Raw genomic sequence first — 16,431 nt, forward strand, 5'->3', positions numbered from 1 at the left:
AAAAAAAAAAACTAAAGTATTTGTTGAAAAAACTAAAATCACATACCAGGGTAGAACTTTTTCTAAATCAATTTCACGATGATTTCTTTGACAGGTCATGGAATGTCAACGTGACATTTGTTGAGAAGAAGTTCAGTTTCTTCAACTTTACACGATAAAGTGGCAGGGTTAGTTTGAGTAAATATAAGTAATATCAATCTATGCCTCACTTTAATTTACAAGTGGAATAGAGCTTAAAAAGAGAGACCAAATTACGAAGTGACTACGGTGAAAAAAACAAGTACACTCGTAGTTTAAACCAAATGAGCAAACTTACATTTTTCAAGCTTTGTTCGCAAAACGCGTCCAGTTTCGTTTTCTCCTCCTCCAATATTTGCATATTCTGTAAAAGAAAGAACAAAAATAAATCAAATTCAGAAAAACCTTCGCTTGTACTTAAGCTATTCTTATTGTAAACTCGCGAATTGGAAAGTAATTGGCTTTAGTACAAAATGAAAACCGTCAATGACAAAAACTTCGATCCAACTTTTTTCCCGTCGATAAATTTTTTAGAACCGTAAAACAAATTTCGTCGATTCGAAAACAAAAACTTTGGAGTCTCGTTGAAAGTTAGCTCTGAGAGGTGAAATCATGAGGCATGAAACGGAGCTGGCATGTAACTCCCGGGTGAGCACCGCGTCAAAAAGGAAAAAGAGGGCAATTCATATTCTGAGAAGTACCTCGAACAAATTTAAACATAATCAGAGACTGAAATTTTCGTGGCACTTCTGAACTGTCACTATGACGGCTCAAACTGAGTCTGATAAAATAGTAACTAATAGTAACACCGTGACTTAGTCCAGTCATGTCGAGTCGACTGACAGACAATGCACAGCCTAAACCACCGGGGCTGGAGACTTAACATTTAGTAGAGTAAGTATAAATTTGAAGTGGACAAACTAGATGGATGGATGGCCTGGTTAAAGCTGCGAGTTTAAGGTGGATAGAGGCCTCTTCCAATCGAAGCCACTGAAGGTATGGAGGGGGCCTATGTTAGACAGAGGACGGCCTATGGCTGATACGATGATAACTTGAAGTGTGTATGATACAGGTTCACTTGAAAAGGATTTTTCGAAATTTCCAAGGGATTGGCAATAGCTATTTTTATCCTTACACATTTCCGCGCTGTATCGTGATCCCAATATAATATATGGTCATTGGTAATATTGATTTTTTATTTCAAATGTAATACTTTAAAATATTTTTTGGGATCTTCTCACATCACTCATAAAAAGCTGTACCTACATTTTTTTTAAACTCATTTGATGCAATTTGACCTATAAATTCAAACTAAACAAGGAGGACAGTTTAATTTTGTGTTTTAATCTTACGTACGGTCATTTTATTACTTTTAAATCTAAACCCCATGACCATGCTCTTGATTTTTACCTTCATTTCCTTATCCATCGCAGACCCGACTTTAGTAACATTTGTCTTTTTCTTCCTCTGTTTCTTGATTGTGGCAGCAGCCTTGCTGTAACTTTCGGACCTCAGCTTATGTTGTTGAAGGAATCGCTTCTGTTCGGACTGGAAATAAAAAAAGCAATTTTAGTAATGTTGTACGGTCTTAACCTTTAAGGACCCATTGTTTCAAGAACAACAGCTGTGAACAATCTTCGGCAATATTCAAAATGATGTCTAGCTAGAGTTACGATGCTTTCCTTTCAGTATAAAATAAATCTTAATCTAGAAACTACTGAGATTTGTTTGGTTAAGTACTTTATTATGGCTATTGTCAATCTTTCCATGACTCTAATACCACAGTACTAATACCGTGGATCCACAGGAGAGCCTTAATTTTGAAAATCCTAACCGAGAAAATATTAACAAAATTTTTCACTTGTATTTCATTTCAACACTATTTTTTATCACTTTCTAATGATATTTCTACAGGTTTTCCGACTACATTGCGACTTCAATAAATTACAATGTACCTACGCCATTAAAATACAGTAAGTATCATTGCTCTGAAGAAGAAGAGCCAAGAAATATTCGCCCCAGCAACTATGTCAGAGACTACAATGGATACAGTGACAAAGCCAAAATACGTCCAAGAAAAAATATACCAATAGGGACGTTTAGTTCCGGCAAAACTTTTTTAATAGAAATCCTTATCTTTCGCTAAACGAGATACTCGCCTAAGCTATTTGAACTTGCGGACCCTTTTCTAGTAAACAATTCCTGGTAACATGGATGTATACAAGAAGATTATACGAGGAAAATGAATTTTATTTCAAACCAACCTGTACTACTTTTGTGTCTTTCTCCAGATTTGTCTCCAAGGGAACCAGAAGATCCACGTAAAAAGCCTTCAACTGAAATAAACATGAATATTTTAGTCTCAGTCTTTGCCAGTTAAATTGAGTATAAGTACAGGAAAAACGTTAATTGGTTTTCATAGCCGCAATATTAGTAAAAATAATGGTCTAGACTCACTCCATTTGGTTTTTGCTGAGAAAATGAGCGCATTTAGGTACTAATGAATGACTACTATGACGAAAAAAAAAACACTTACAATATTCATTTGTTGGTCTTGTATTTCTCGGTACACTTCGACGACTTTCATTAGGGCTGTCCCTGTAATTATAATTAAATTTATTAGACGAAAATCCGAGACATAGGCACCTTGTAAATAGATTCTCATTCACATTATAACTTCTACTTTCTAATTTAAGAACACTAACTTTCATAAGTAGTTCGACAATGGACAAGATGAAGTGAATTTTCCGTATAGATAATATCGAAACAACGCCGAAGTTTTGTGGTTTATTTTTCGTTTCTTTGCATTAAGTTGGAATTGGCACAGTACAAAAAGAATGTAACGTAGGTCGCAGAAAAACTGCCACAGCCCCAACCTTGCTTGGCCTAGAAGTTGTGGCGTTATTTCTCTGATATTTGTGGTGAAGAAAAAATGTATTATATTAAAAAAACCGGCAAAAACGCCCAATTTAATGGTGTAAATGGCGGAGAATACTTTTTAACTGTTGTTTTTTGAGCCAATAAACCGCACGGAATCGGAAAAATAAACGCCGCGGTCGTAATAATGCCAAAGTCTTGTCGCGAAGTTTCTGCATGGTGTGTCGAAACCCTAACGCTAATGCATTCAGTTTTTGCCAAAACCATGATCGATTCAATTTGACGGTTCTTCAGCTCCTGATTGACATACTGTTTTGCTGTTATTTTTTGAATGAAAACCAGTTGTTCAGGTGTCTGAGAAATCCAACAATAATGTTAGTCCCGTTGTATACACCTACGCCTTTGAATGTTATTGAGGTCGTTGACCAGGATCTAAGTTAGTGGCATTAGTAAGTGCAAATAGATTAGCTTACTATAATATTGATGTGATAAATATTATGATTAAAGTTACCTATATCGGCACATCCTCCCCAAGTTCCTTGTTGAGCTTGGCGACCCAACTTGCCTACGGCATCCACATATAGACGAGAAGCCGCTGCAGCTCCTGTTTAGAAAAAAATATGTAAGAGCGTATGAACGTAACAGGTATTAACATTTTTTTCCAAAATTGTTAATCAATATTTAGGTACATTATAAATCCTTTCTTTTACTGTAGCCTATATTTGTGATAAAAGATATTACAGAATTCAAAGCAAATAGTTCGCATTCGATAACTACCTACTTAGTTTTTCAAGCATTTAGTATTAATTACACTGCCCCAAATGGGTGAATTCATTGAAGCTTATATATACACTTAACCGATACCGATAGACTGTGTAGTATGAAACATTTCGCTGTACAACAACAATCAACCATATGAGTAATTTTCATTTCACATCGAAACTTTTTGTAATAATTCATTTTGCATGGCTACCAACCAGTTAAACTCAAATAATTTCCCTGAATATCTGTTAGCTAACGATTATCAGTATTTTTGGCAAAAGCTTTAAACAATTTTTAAATCCTAATAACCCTGGTTTGATCAAGGTAGATAAATTACCGAACACATCCATTACCCCATGTTTATAATAATGACCAAAAGACCAAGGACGAAGACTGGGCCACAATGATTGAACACTTAATGTTAATAATTCACCCGGGATGTTATGAGCGCGAGGACACGTCGTATATTGCCCGGCGGGCCGGGTTTACAACACTTAAATAGTCCGAATAACCCATTTAAGTGTTGTTTAGTGAAATAAATTAGTTTGCCGCAAACCGGCCTCACAATAAAGTAACGAGAGCCATACATCGCACAATGCAGCAGTTTATGGCTGTCGAGCGTCGGCTATAATACTCTAGATAAGCCAGCGGAGACAATTTGGCACAAACTACGCCCCAGTTCTGTAGCCAAGCAAGAGTATACTGAGGTTTTGCATATAGATGCACCTATTTGGCTTACGGTACATAAAATTAATTGCCCATGCTTCACTGGGTACGCGTCATTCAACTCTACTAAAGTAAAAGTGTAAATAAAGCTATTATTATTAATGTTTCATCAATCGCATTAACTGCTGCGTGAGTCGGTCGCGAAAATAGACTTCTTGGAAATAAAACGAAAGTCGATCCAAAAAGGATACAGCGGAGAGGGTAAACGAACCTTTAATGTCTTAGATAAGGCATTAATGTTTGAAGATAGCTTAAGTATAATAAAGCTTGTAACGGCATTGGAGTCGGGACTGGCGAGTTTTATTTCGTTACCTATCAATAATAGTTGATTACGTAATGCAACTATCATTTCGCAAAAACTCAGTCCGCCAAATTGATTTAAAGGTAAAAACTGGCCAAGTGTGATTCAGACTGGCGCACCGAGGTTTAATTTTGCAGAAATTTGCTGATACAAGTATATCAAACCTTTTCGTTTGTTTTTTTTCCTTTTTGTACAATAAAAAGTATAAACACACAAGCCAAACCAAATATACGCTATAATCAGCCATATCTATGAAAATCCAGTCTTAGTAGAGCCATGCCTCTACCTAAGCAAAAAGTACGCAGTGTGGAGTCATATAATTGGAACATTATTTACTCGTATTATCGTCAGGAATACGCTGTTAAAATATTTCGGGTTATTAAAGCCCACGGTGTATATTGGTTAATTGAGATCTCTCGTAATTTTAACGGCGAAAGAAAAATGTACACTACGTATTAATTTCAGATTTTAAAACAAAAAATAGGTACTTATATACCTTTAAAAATATTCTTTGACGATTTGTATCGCTTCGGATCAACAAAATGCATACACTGAAAACATTTTAAGACTGCAGTTACAACTTTTTAGTTATATAACCTGTGTTACAGATGGATTACACAGACGAACGGACACATGACGGTTCAGTTTGGACTACTCAGATACGGAACCCTAACATAAAACAAATAACACATAAATGAACGGACTGATCATCATCCACTTTATTAATTTATTATCTACAGGCTTATGTATTTAATACGCACACTACTTAATAATACACATGCAATGTAGAAAATATAAGGATTACCATTATTATTTTGGATATCGGATGTAATGTATAAGGTATCTAATTATGACATATTAGGTACATCGTATTAGGTAGGCAAGATTCATCAGCGACATAACTACATAAAGTAAGTTTAAAAGTAATAGGTATTAAACTTACCATGTAAAGCTTTTAGGTAAGCTTTACCAGCCGTTATCATCTGACGGGCGCCAGGGTTGAACTTATCCAAAATGTTCTGTAACAAAAATAAAACAAACTTATGAAATCTATTCGAGCGGAACCAATCAGTGATTTCATTGTTATCCGAACAATTGAAACATAACGTCGGCGTTCATAATTACGAAATGGTTTCGTTACGACATCATTGAAAATTAGATGTTTTTTTCGGGTCCCTGACGAATTTTTGATGGTGTATTTTTATTTCAAAGAATTGTTTCACGGCCTTTTATACATCCCTCTGCTGGGAACAGGGCTCCTCTCAGATTCAGAGGGCTTAGACCGTAGTTCTAACGGCGGTCCAGTGCGGACCGGAAACTTCGGAAACTTTTGCAAAATAACCACGTTAGTTCCGTTGTTTGCCACGTTCATTAAAATCTTTACAATCAAATATTCCTTTTTTTTCATCTAACTAGTCATTTATAAGTATAGAAAGCATAGAGAAACCTTAGTCTGTAAAAGGCATTTTATAGACTAAGGTACGACAAGATGCTTGTAGGTTGATGAAGGCTCGTTCATTTGCGATTGCAGTAGAAATGAGGCCTTAGACCGTAAACAGATGTCGGAATGTGGCCTTTCAAGGATGCTGCGCGAGGCGCGGCTACCTGCCGGAGCAAGAGTCGGCATTCCGATGTCAGTTTAACTAAACTTTTGTAAATACTCAATATGGACTTGAATATTAAAAAAATGGTACAACTCGGTGAGTATATTATGTGTGGTAAAATCCAAACGTACGTAAATCTAAATCAATATAAAGTTTGCGTACAATTTTCATTTTTAACACACGCTTGTTATTAACTGTACTCAGAATTTTCTCGGAAAATATTTTTTTCGTAATTTTCATAAAACATATTTAACCTAACCTACTGTGTTCTACCTACATATAAAAGCAAAAGAAAATACACTGAGAAAAACTTTCGGTTTCAGAGAAATTTGAGAGTTTGGAAATTAAAGATATGGCAAACAATAATTCTGTATTAGATTATACTTGCATTTAAGTACCTCCAAAACACGTATAGGTAGGTACGTATTAATTTCGAATTCCGAAATTTAATTCGAACAAACGAATATTGCAAGTTAAATATCTAAAAGCTTGTAAAAACAATTAGGTACCTTTTGAAATAATAATCGATGTTTATTTTTCAAACAGTTTTTAGTTATTTTTTAATGTAAGAAGTAGTAATAGTTTTACGTTATGAAGCTTTTAAAAGGGTAGGTTAACAAGCAATTCCCAGAAAAAGAGCAACCACTAAACCTGACCCCCATAATATACCTCTATTATTAATATTGATATTGGAGAGTTTATATAAAAATACCTTATTTGCAGTAACCTACGCTTTACGGAGTACGCTGTTAACAGCGTTAATGGATACGTACCTATAGATAGGTGAACGCGGTTCAGCAAATGGCCCGAAATACGCGCGCCTTACAAAACCCAATGCATTTTCCCTTTTACCCTAATATCCACTGGTCTTCGGTGCCACGTGGCCCCCAACTACGTGTTAATGTGTTTTACGATCGAACCCAGTCAAAATTTGCCGCGTAATACGGATATGTTCAACGCGTTACGCTACGTGATAATAGCTCCTTGGAAATAGAAAGAAGCCCACCGAACTAATATGAGGAATAGAAATGTTATCGTCTGTATGTCTTTGTATAATCGGTGTCACAACTTTTTCGCCTCTCGCACTGTCAGAGGCTAAATTTTTTTGTGTTTTCATAACTTTTATTAGAATGCGATAAACAATAATGAAAATTTAATCATTTTTTAACCTTCATCTCTGCAATAATCCATTTGGCAGTTGGCTGTGCTGGAAAAATAAAAATATGTATGCTTTTTTGGTTATATGTGCGATCGAGTTTATCGCTTGCATGACATTTATATTCTATTTTCCGTACAACGCTGCCCCTGATTTCGCTGATTATTTTTCGTGATAAAAAAAGTGACGTCCCCTTAAAATCATTTAAGATTTGAATGGCGCTGTCATCATTTATTCAGGGGCGGGGGTGTCGTTCATAACAAACACTCTAGTCTGCTGTTAAATAACTTATCTGCCTCCATGTTATTTCGTTCGATGCAGAATTTTCTTCGGCATCCAAGGAGCAGGCGGGAAGCCGGGAAGCAATTTTTCACCGGATTCAGACGTACATTTTAAAATACCGAACGCCTTATGTCGTAGGCCGGCTGCTTATTGCTCGCGTCGGGCGCGTAAATCTTGGGGAGGGTCCGTGTATAGCTTGTCAGGGCCAAGGGTGAAAAATAGATGTGCACTTACAAAAATTAAGTAGCACCGGAACTGAGGGACGCGGCCGATATTGGAAAAAGGAATTAATGGTGAATTCGCTTTATTTTGATATTATTCATAGATTTGTAAGGTAACAGAAAATAATTGCGTCACTAGCGTTTAGCATAAGTAAGGATGTGTCATAAAAAACTCCATTTGAAAACATAAATGTCAACTCGATCATAATTATGATCATGGCCAAATTTAGCTGTAATAAGAATAAGTAATGTATTATTTATTTATATATTTTTTTTTCGATTCAATAACAAATGCACTGATGAACAAAGATTTTGAGTAATTTGAAAAAGTGACTCGTTCTTTTTGTCCGTCAGTATCCTTACTGAAACTCTATCTGTCTGTCTTTTACTACTTCATACGCTCAAACCGCTGAAGCGATATTTAGATGACATTTGGTACGGAGATGGTTTGAGACCTTGGGAAGGGCATAGTTTATATCCCAGAAAATTGCATAGTTCCGGCGGAATACCGTAGTACCTAAGGTCGGGGTATTTTGACCCATTGAAGGGTTACTTTGGCCCATATAAAAACCACATAAAAACGTAAAATAAAAACATAAAAACGTGATCGATCAATAACACCAACCACATGGCAAAGAGCCATAATTCGCAAAGCAAAAATCAAACCACCGACCGACCGACCGACTTAGCTACTCGAATTAAATGATATTTTTTTTAGGGTACCGATAAACGAATTATTCACAGTCAGTCGCGAGCTACAGCTGGTATTATAAAAGAAGCATTAAATAAAACTGTACTTGAATTGCATCTTGCGAACAAAACGCATTAGCACCAACACACTAAAATAAATTTGTTTTCGCTTCCGGGAATAATTCTAACAATTCGTAATGTAATACAGGCGGCCTTATCCCATCCTCTTTATTTGTGTGGCACGTAGCAAACGACATTTGGTACCAAATTGCCTCAGGCAGACTTCGTGAGGCGTCGCTCCCTGTCCTACCCTTTCCTCTAATGTCCTACGCACACGTATCACATCTTTTTATATCAAACAGAATACAATAATCTAGCATTGAAATTCATAATGTCATGAAATTGGTACAGAGGCAAGCTTTACGATTGGTAGTACGTGTTATGGAAGACGAAAGATGGCTTCATATTTTGTGTTTTCCTTGTACAACTTTGACATTTTGGTAAAAAAGGAGATGGCGTTACTTCAACGCATTTTGTTTGGAATGCTAGGAATATTATACACCTAATCGATAAAAAAGTGAAATAAGAGAGGCCAATCCTGAGCCGGGGAAAATAGCATTTTTAGTTTTATTTTGAAAACCTCATTGCATTCATGATTTAGATTCAGTAATTCGTAGTCGAGTAAAGATGTGTATAGTCGGCGCTCGAACGTAAATATACACTTTTCTTTGCAAATTGTATTAAAAACTAGACATTTATGTTAGGGATCCCAGCGTACAGTACATTTTGAACTAATAATAAGTTGCGAAACATCGTTTTTAATGCAGATATTATTTGTATATTGTGAAACGTAATTAATTGGCTTCTGCTACGGCTACGTGATCATTGGCCGCTGTTTGTGATAGTAGTTTGCGACAAGGATATTAAATTTTATATCCAGCCGGTAAAGCAAATTGCTTTGAGATACCTTTATTACAAGGAAGAACTTAGAATGTTTGTACACTGATGTAATAGAATGTTTTAAATCGTTTTTTAAAACAAATTTTGAACGCTAGGTATAGAATCCAATAAATTAAGGGTAATTTTTGTAGATGAGAAAACTACGAAAAATTAATAAATGGAATTCGAAAGTTTCTGAAATGTAGGCGATAAGAAGTTTGACTAAGTATGGAAAAAAAAAAGATTTGAGAACATATATTTTACTAACACATTCGTATATATTGATCATCATTATATCAGCCGTTGATACATTTGAGGGCCAGATTTTTTCCGCTCTTAGATGCAGGGATCTGTAAATACTGGATATTTATAGAGATGGCCGTTCAAAACGTATAGTATTTTGTCATTTTATTAATGTTTCCAGTTTGGGTCCAATTTAGAATTTCTAAAAATCCTTTATAAAATCTTGTATTCCAGACAGAGATGTTTACTTAGACGAAACACTTGTTGCCCCTTCACGCGGTCGCCGTGTTTACAATGCAATAGCGAGCTGCACTGCAACGGGGAAGACGGGGTTATGTTGACTCGCCTCCAGCTTTATAAAACTAAAGATAACTTTACTATTTAACCGAGGCAATTCTGCATACTCTGCAAAGCTTAATAAAATATCGTTTGAATGAAAGAGCTCTTCATTTTAACAAGCTTTTATTCTTTTTTTCTCGTCAAACCTTATAAACTATACATAAATAACAATCATAACAAATTTAAACTGTCTCCAGCCCGACCCAAAGGTCCCCATTACACCAGCAGCGTTGCCCCGCTGAATAGCAATGGAGACCTGCCGAACTAACCAGGACCCTGAGCGGGGTTCGTTGCCCTTTTCCCTCAATCGTCGTTTTATTTAACTTATTTTTATTAGAAATGTTTTTTATGTGACAACAAGATTAATAACGACGAAACTTATACTCAGTTTCATTATAAATGCTTTAACAAAAGAACAAAATTAAGTAAGAATGTTCGTGACTACCTAAAACTAAATGTAGATTTTGAAGAGATATACCTACCAACGATCGTGGGGGCGTGCGTTTAATTAACATCTTTAATTTGCTAATTAAACCATTACTTGCATTTTTAATTCTCCCCAATAAGGTAGGAGGAAACTCTCAAATTACAATCTAAGTCCGCTTCGGGCCAGCTTTAACGTCATCACGGCCTGCAATTTGTTACGAACCCGACAATGCACCTTTGGAGTTCTTTTCCGAAGGAAAATAAAAGAGTCGTCTTAAGTTCTCTAAATGAAGTTGACTACAAAAGGCGGAGCCCGTAATTCAAATGAACGCAGCCGGTGCCGACCGCTTCGATTCTCCGCTTTGAAAACTTTAATTTTTATCAAAGTTTCAGACGCGGTACTTAACAAATACTTCTCACTAAAGAGTTCGTTCTTCGAATTAATTATTGTCACTTTGTTGCAGTGCATCTGAACGACGTTATCTACGATTTCCTTTTTATAATTCCACTCTCCGTCCTTAAGTAATATAACGCTGACATGCCTCAAATTGCTGCCATTGCAGATTTGTAATTACATAGCGTTAAAGAATCATACGTTTACTCGTAGTTACTACACTTATTTATTGTTAAGGTAAAAATGAGCACATAGAATTCTAAATATGTGCCTAGCACTATTTACTTATTTGATTAAAAAGCCTTATGTAAATTGTATACAAGACTTCAAATCTTCGGTAGGTACCTACCCTAGAAATGACATGTTGTTTAGAATATAGAGGTTGGAATGATTATGCTAACATTGCGGTAGCGTAATGTGGTTCCAGCTATCGTAATATTCAACAAGGTTGACACTTGTCATAGGAGCTCAATATAAGTTATTTATTCATGTAGAACGTTCAACCGGCATTAGCGTCTATTGTCTGTTGTTTGTGCCGTTCACTGTCGTTTACTGTGACAATTAGAACTCGTGGCAAGGCCGAAGTTCTTGCTAAGTTGCCTTAATGCTGTTTGCTTTGACTAAAATGTTGACTTGGCCCGGTGCTGGTGTCCGAGGTTTGCTATTAGATGGCTAACAACATCCTAATAGTAAGACATCCACTTATAATGGCTGTTTCGAACTTCATTGCAACCATCGTTGCGGATCTCTAGTGATAGTAGAATGTTTAGTTATTTGTTTCAGTATACATTTTTTTTCCTTTATAATTTTACATTCACAAACAATGCCTCAAAGTCGCTAATTTCAATTATTACTCAATAGTGTACTTAAACAGATTATAAGGTCTCGTTGCCTACCTGAAAAGTCGAATAATTCTTGTCAAATAGCACAAGTAAGGGACGGTATTTTAGTACTTTTGAATAATTGCCTACAAGCTTTTTGTAAGAGTTAAATATTGGGATTATTCAATATCTACCAATTAAAAGTTTTACACAGCATGAAAATCTTGATTGCTATTAAAAACCTCTATTTCAAGTAAGTTAGATTTTACTGTAAGCAAATTGACAATTTTACGTAATTAATTGGGCGATATTAATAATTTCCTTGACGCGACTACTTTGCTACCGCGATTCAATTAAAAGGGATCTCAATAATAATTCTGATAATTGTATAAAATATTATTTTTGCCTTTCTTCTCTAATTTAAAGATTTCATTAACAGTTAATTAAATGTAAAACAGTCAAACATTCTCATGAATCCTTTATTAATTAAAGAAGTTTGATAACTTTCGGGCGTATCCCACGCACGCCTGTTATTAAATTACCTACTTGTCAGGTAAAATTGAATTTAATTATTCAGGCATATGCTATTTCAGATCAACCTAGATTTTAAATATATATCTAAGCTTATATTTTGATTTCAACGAGATTATTAATTTAAACCTGCATCAATTAAAGAACAATTAGGTAAAGAATGACCTGAAAGTAATGTAGAGTAATTAATTAACTAGATATGTTTGATAAAAAATTATTTTGATTTTGAAAAATTTGGAATTGGAATAAAAAATACAAAAAGATTCCAAAAAAACAATCTTATATTTGATAAAAGCTACTAGGCATACTTCTTAGCAAGATTAAAGGTCTATTTATATTTAGTTCAATTGTTAAGTGTTTGGTGCTAGGATACCTACATACAACTGACATACTCATTTAATAATGCTTAAACGTCCTACATTTTATCAGTCTAATTTCAACACATAAGTTAATATACTTAATGTCCAGCATTAACTAAGATTGAACACTAATTTTCTATATGTTCAAAATTTCACTCTGTATATATGTAATTGCTAGCTTTTGCCCGCGGCTTCACCCGCGTGGAATTCGGTTATCGGGCGCTGTTCCCTCGGGAACTGTGCATTTTTCCGGGATAAAAAGTAGCCTATATCACTCTCTGGCCCATACACTATCTCTATGCCAAAAATCCCGTCGATCCGTCGCTCCGTTTCGGCGTGAAAGACGGATGAAAACTGTTGAAATATGCAACATGTTTGAATATATATACATACTAGCTTTTGCCCGCAGCTTCGCTCGCGTTAAATTTGGAGTAACATACATTTCTTCTTCTTCTTCTTCGTCAGCGCGTTTTCGCCCACCGTTGGGCATACGCCTCTCCAGCCTTTCTCCACCCGGATCGACTGTCCGTCTCTCTCTTCCAGACCGGTCCTTTACTCCGGACATTAACTTTCTGCGATCCTTTTTTCGTGTTTTGATTAATTTTCGGAGAATCACATGGAAATACAAATACGGACAGATTTTCTTTTAGACAGATGGTGCAAATTTTGTAATTCAAAAATCAACCTACATACGTAATTAATTATGATTCTTACCAGCTTTGAAACCCTGCTTCGCTGATTCAGGGTTGAAATTTAAGAAAACGTTAAAGTACTACGCGTTTCTTTTGCCCGCGACTTCATACACCATATAGGATTATATGCCAAGAAATTGTAAAGTAGTGCACCCTAGTGCACCTCTGCATTACTTTAGGTCCATCTATGCCAAATTTCACACCGTAGCATGCTGAACGGTTGTGTTGCTCTGAAAACGAGCTCTGTTGAGTTCGAAACGCGTCAGTGTAAAGTGGTGGTGTGATGATAGATGTGTGATTTGTGTGTTCTTACAGTGTGGAGGTGGAGGAACTGCATGAACACACATTGCATGGGCACAAAAGTAGCTATCATAAAGGTCGCGGGTGGGCAAAGTAATTGTGTCAGCTCGTTGAACGTACATGTGAAATTTCGTATCTACGCTATCAGCCCTTGAGGGGTTCCGTCATCAGCAGACGACCCTGGCTGCAGCATCAGGCGATGTATATAATATAAACGCATTGTCCTTGAAATTTAACAATCATGTAAAATCTTTTGCGTGTGCCATTAACTTTTGAGGAGTTCCCTTCTACGGAGACGATCCTCGCCAGGATCAGCAGGATGTCACTGATAATAATTGTTACCAGATTTACATCAGTTTGCCAAATCTCGAGTCCCCAGTTTTATTGGATTAGCTTATGCGTTTTCTGATTCAGTTGGTATATAAAATTCTCTTTATTCATTTTATCCCGTGGGATATTCGGAAAATCTTTGAAACAGTTTTTACCTATTAGTATTATCTACCTGCATGCCAAATTTGAAGTCTTTAATATTTATAATTACGGATTTAAGGCCACTTGGAAGCGAAAATATAAATCCCATTTTATTCCCTATCCCATAGGAATTTTGATAAATCCTGAAAATAGTTTTTAGCTGTTTAGTATTACCTACTTGCTCGCCAAATTTGAACTCTCTAATAATTATAGTTACGGTAAAAGGGTCAATAATTGAAAGTGAAAATACAAATCCTTTTTATTCACTATCCCGTGGGAATTTCGTAAAATCCTGAAAGTCTTTTTTAGCTGTTAGTATTACCTACTTGCATGCCAAATTTGAAGTTTCTAAAAATTATAATTACGCAAATAGGGTCATTAATTAAAAGTGAAAATATAAATCCCATTTTATTTCCTATCCCGTGGAAATTTTGCTAAATCCTGAAAACTGTTTTAAGCTGTTAGTATTACCTACTTTTTCGCCAAATTTGAAGTCCCTAATAATTATAGTTACGGAAATAGGGCCATTTCAAGGTGAAAATAGAAATCCCATTTATTCCCTATCCCGTGGGAATTTCAAAAAATCCTTTCTTAACGGATGCCTACGTCATAACATCTACCTGCATGCCAAATTTCAGCCCGATCCGTCCAGTGGTTTGGGCTGTGCGTTGATAGATCACTATGTCAGTCAGTCACCTTTGAGTTTTATATATTTAGATAGAACAATATACAGGTCCAACTAAAAAAAAGGTATATTAGGCACAATAAAATTAAATAAGCTAAAACTATAATAAATCTAAAAATTGACCCTGCGGCATGGTACCAAAGATGCTGGCAGCAACATTAAATACAGTTTTTTTTTATAAATATTTTTATTTACAAATAATTATTTCATTTCATTTCATTCTTTTTAAAAACTAAATATCGACCCTGACAAATAAATATTTATATATTTAACAACAAGGAGCTGTTCCAAATGTTGAGTACCTACTAAAACTGTGCCTTCAATCGCTCAAAATAATTCTAAAAGTGGGAAAATACCGTTCCTCGTCCACTGAGTTTCCTGGGCAGGTACTTGAATTTGACTGCTACGAGTACTTCAGCGTTTATTGCCTCTGGGTATGAATCGTTAACTATCCTACCCAGAAATAGTAAAAATATAGTCGAAATATGCATCATCACAAGATTTTAGCTAAAATATGCAATAACCGATGATAACCAGATAAATATGTCAATCCGGTCTCTAATTATATATATCCATGCAAAATTACAGATATGTAGTAACAGTCAACGTCATAAATAAGATCACTTTTGTACCTTGTCACTTTAACGTCATGTTTGAAAAGCCATACTAAATTGTGTAACGACTGAAAGCGACAAGGTACAGAAATGATCACTTATTTATGACGTCTCTGAACTAAGTCGCGGACATGGTGAAACTATAAAAGTTCCTGTTAGGACTACGGCAGCCTAAAAAGTAGTACCTAAGTTCATAAACTTATGTTCGATGAGCTTCATCGATGAATCACATTTAGCATATCGCATTGTTACATCAATTATTAATCGGCATTGGCGGTTTATAATGAAACGGCCGTAACGAATTGTGTTGTGGTCCACTTTCATTTGCGGTTATTTTCAGAAATTTACGACTATTTTTATTTTAAAGTGGCCGCATCTGCAGTGGTACTAACGCCAAAAGCAGTGCTTAATGCGCTTAATGGCTTTATAATTCTATAGGCATTTTATACATATAAAATAAAAATATTAGATAAATAATATGAATATATAAAGAATTATTAAACAAAATGACATGTAATAATATTACCAATAAAGGAGTATGAGTATAAACAAATTTGGATAAGTAATCTTAGAATAGTTCTAAGCGACTTGATAAATTTTATTATTAACCTTATGCTACTTGGACAACTATCACTAGTACTTAATTCATAAAAAGGTTTAATGAAAAAAATAATCAAGGTCCCACGTCAGTCAAAACTAGATTTTGATTTCCTCCATCATAAATCCGTTAAAAAACATTCCATTCAACACATTAGTTTAAATCGACGCATACAAAAACTTGATTTGGTAAAGACAATGCCAACATCCACGCCGCGAATTACGCAGTCTAATCTCACAACGTAAAGTCACGAATCGAGCCTTCGCAGCCGCATTCCTCGCGTTCCTTTGCAAGGTGCCGCAATAGGCGTTTTAAGACAATCCACCTGCCATGGCGCTTAAGCCAAAGGCGTAGGCTTCTGAAATGGAATATCTCTGCAAAG

At 35.6% G+C, this 16,431-nt stretch overlaps 1 protein-coding gene across 3 annotated transcripts in view; it reads right to left on the reverse strand.

Annotated features, from left to right (window-relative positions):
- Positions 1-60: 60 nt before the first annotated feature.
- Positions 61-16,431, reverse strand: part of LOC141429100 (BAR/IMD domain-containing adapter protein 2-like) — a 167,098-nt gene continuing 150,727 nt past the window's right edge. For all 3 annotated transcript variants that reach the window (XM_074089297.1, XM_074089298.1, XM_074089296.1), the window contains 6 exons: positions 5,628-5,703; positions 3,407-3,499; positions 2,555-2,616; positions 2,283-2,354; positions 1,429-1,566; positions 61-382 (listed from right to left, as the gene is read on the reverse strand). In XM_074089297.1, the coding sequence (XP_073945398.1) occupies positions 263-382; positions 1,429-1,566; positions 2,283-2,354; positions 2,555-2,616; positions 3,407-3,499; positions 5,628-5,703 (561 nt within the window). In that variant the 3' untranslated portion in view covers positions 61-262. The remainder of the gene's footprint in view (positions 383-1,428; positions 1,567-2,282; positions 2,355-2,554; positions 2,617-3,406; positions 3,500-5,627; positions 5,704-16,431) is intronic.

This window comes from Choristoneura fumiferana, chromosome 6, assembly GCF_025370935.1.
Source record: "Choristoneura fumiferana chromosome 6, NRCan_CFum_1, whole genome shotgun sequence".
NCBI classification, from domain to species: Eukaryota; Metazoa; Arthropoda; class Insecta; order Lepidoptera; family Tortricidae; genus Choristoneura; species Choristoneura fumiferana.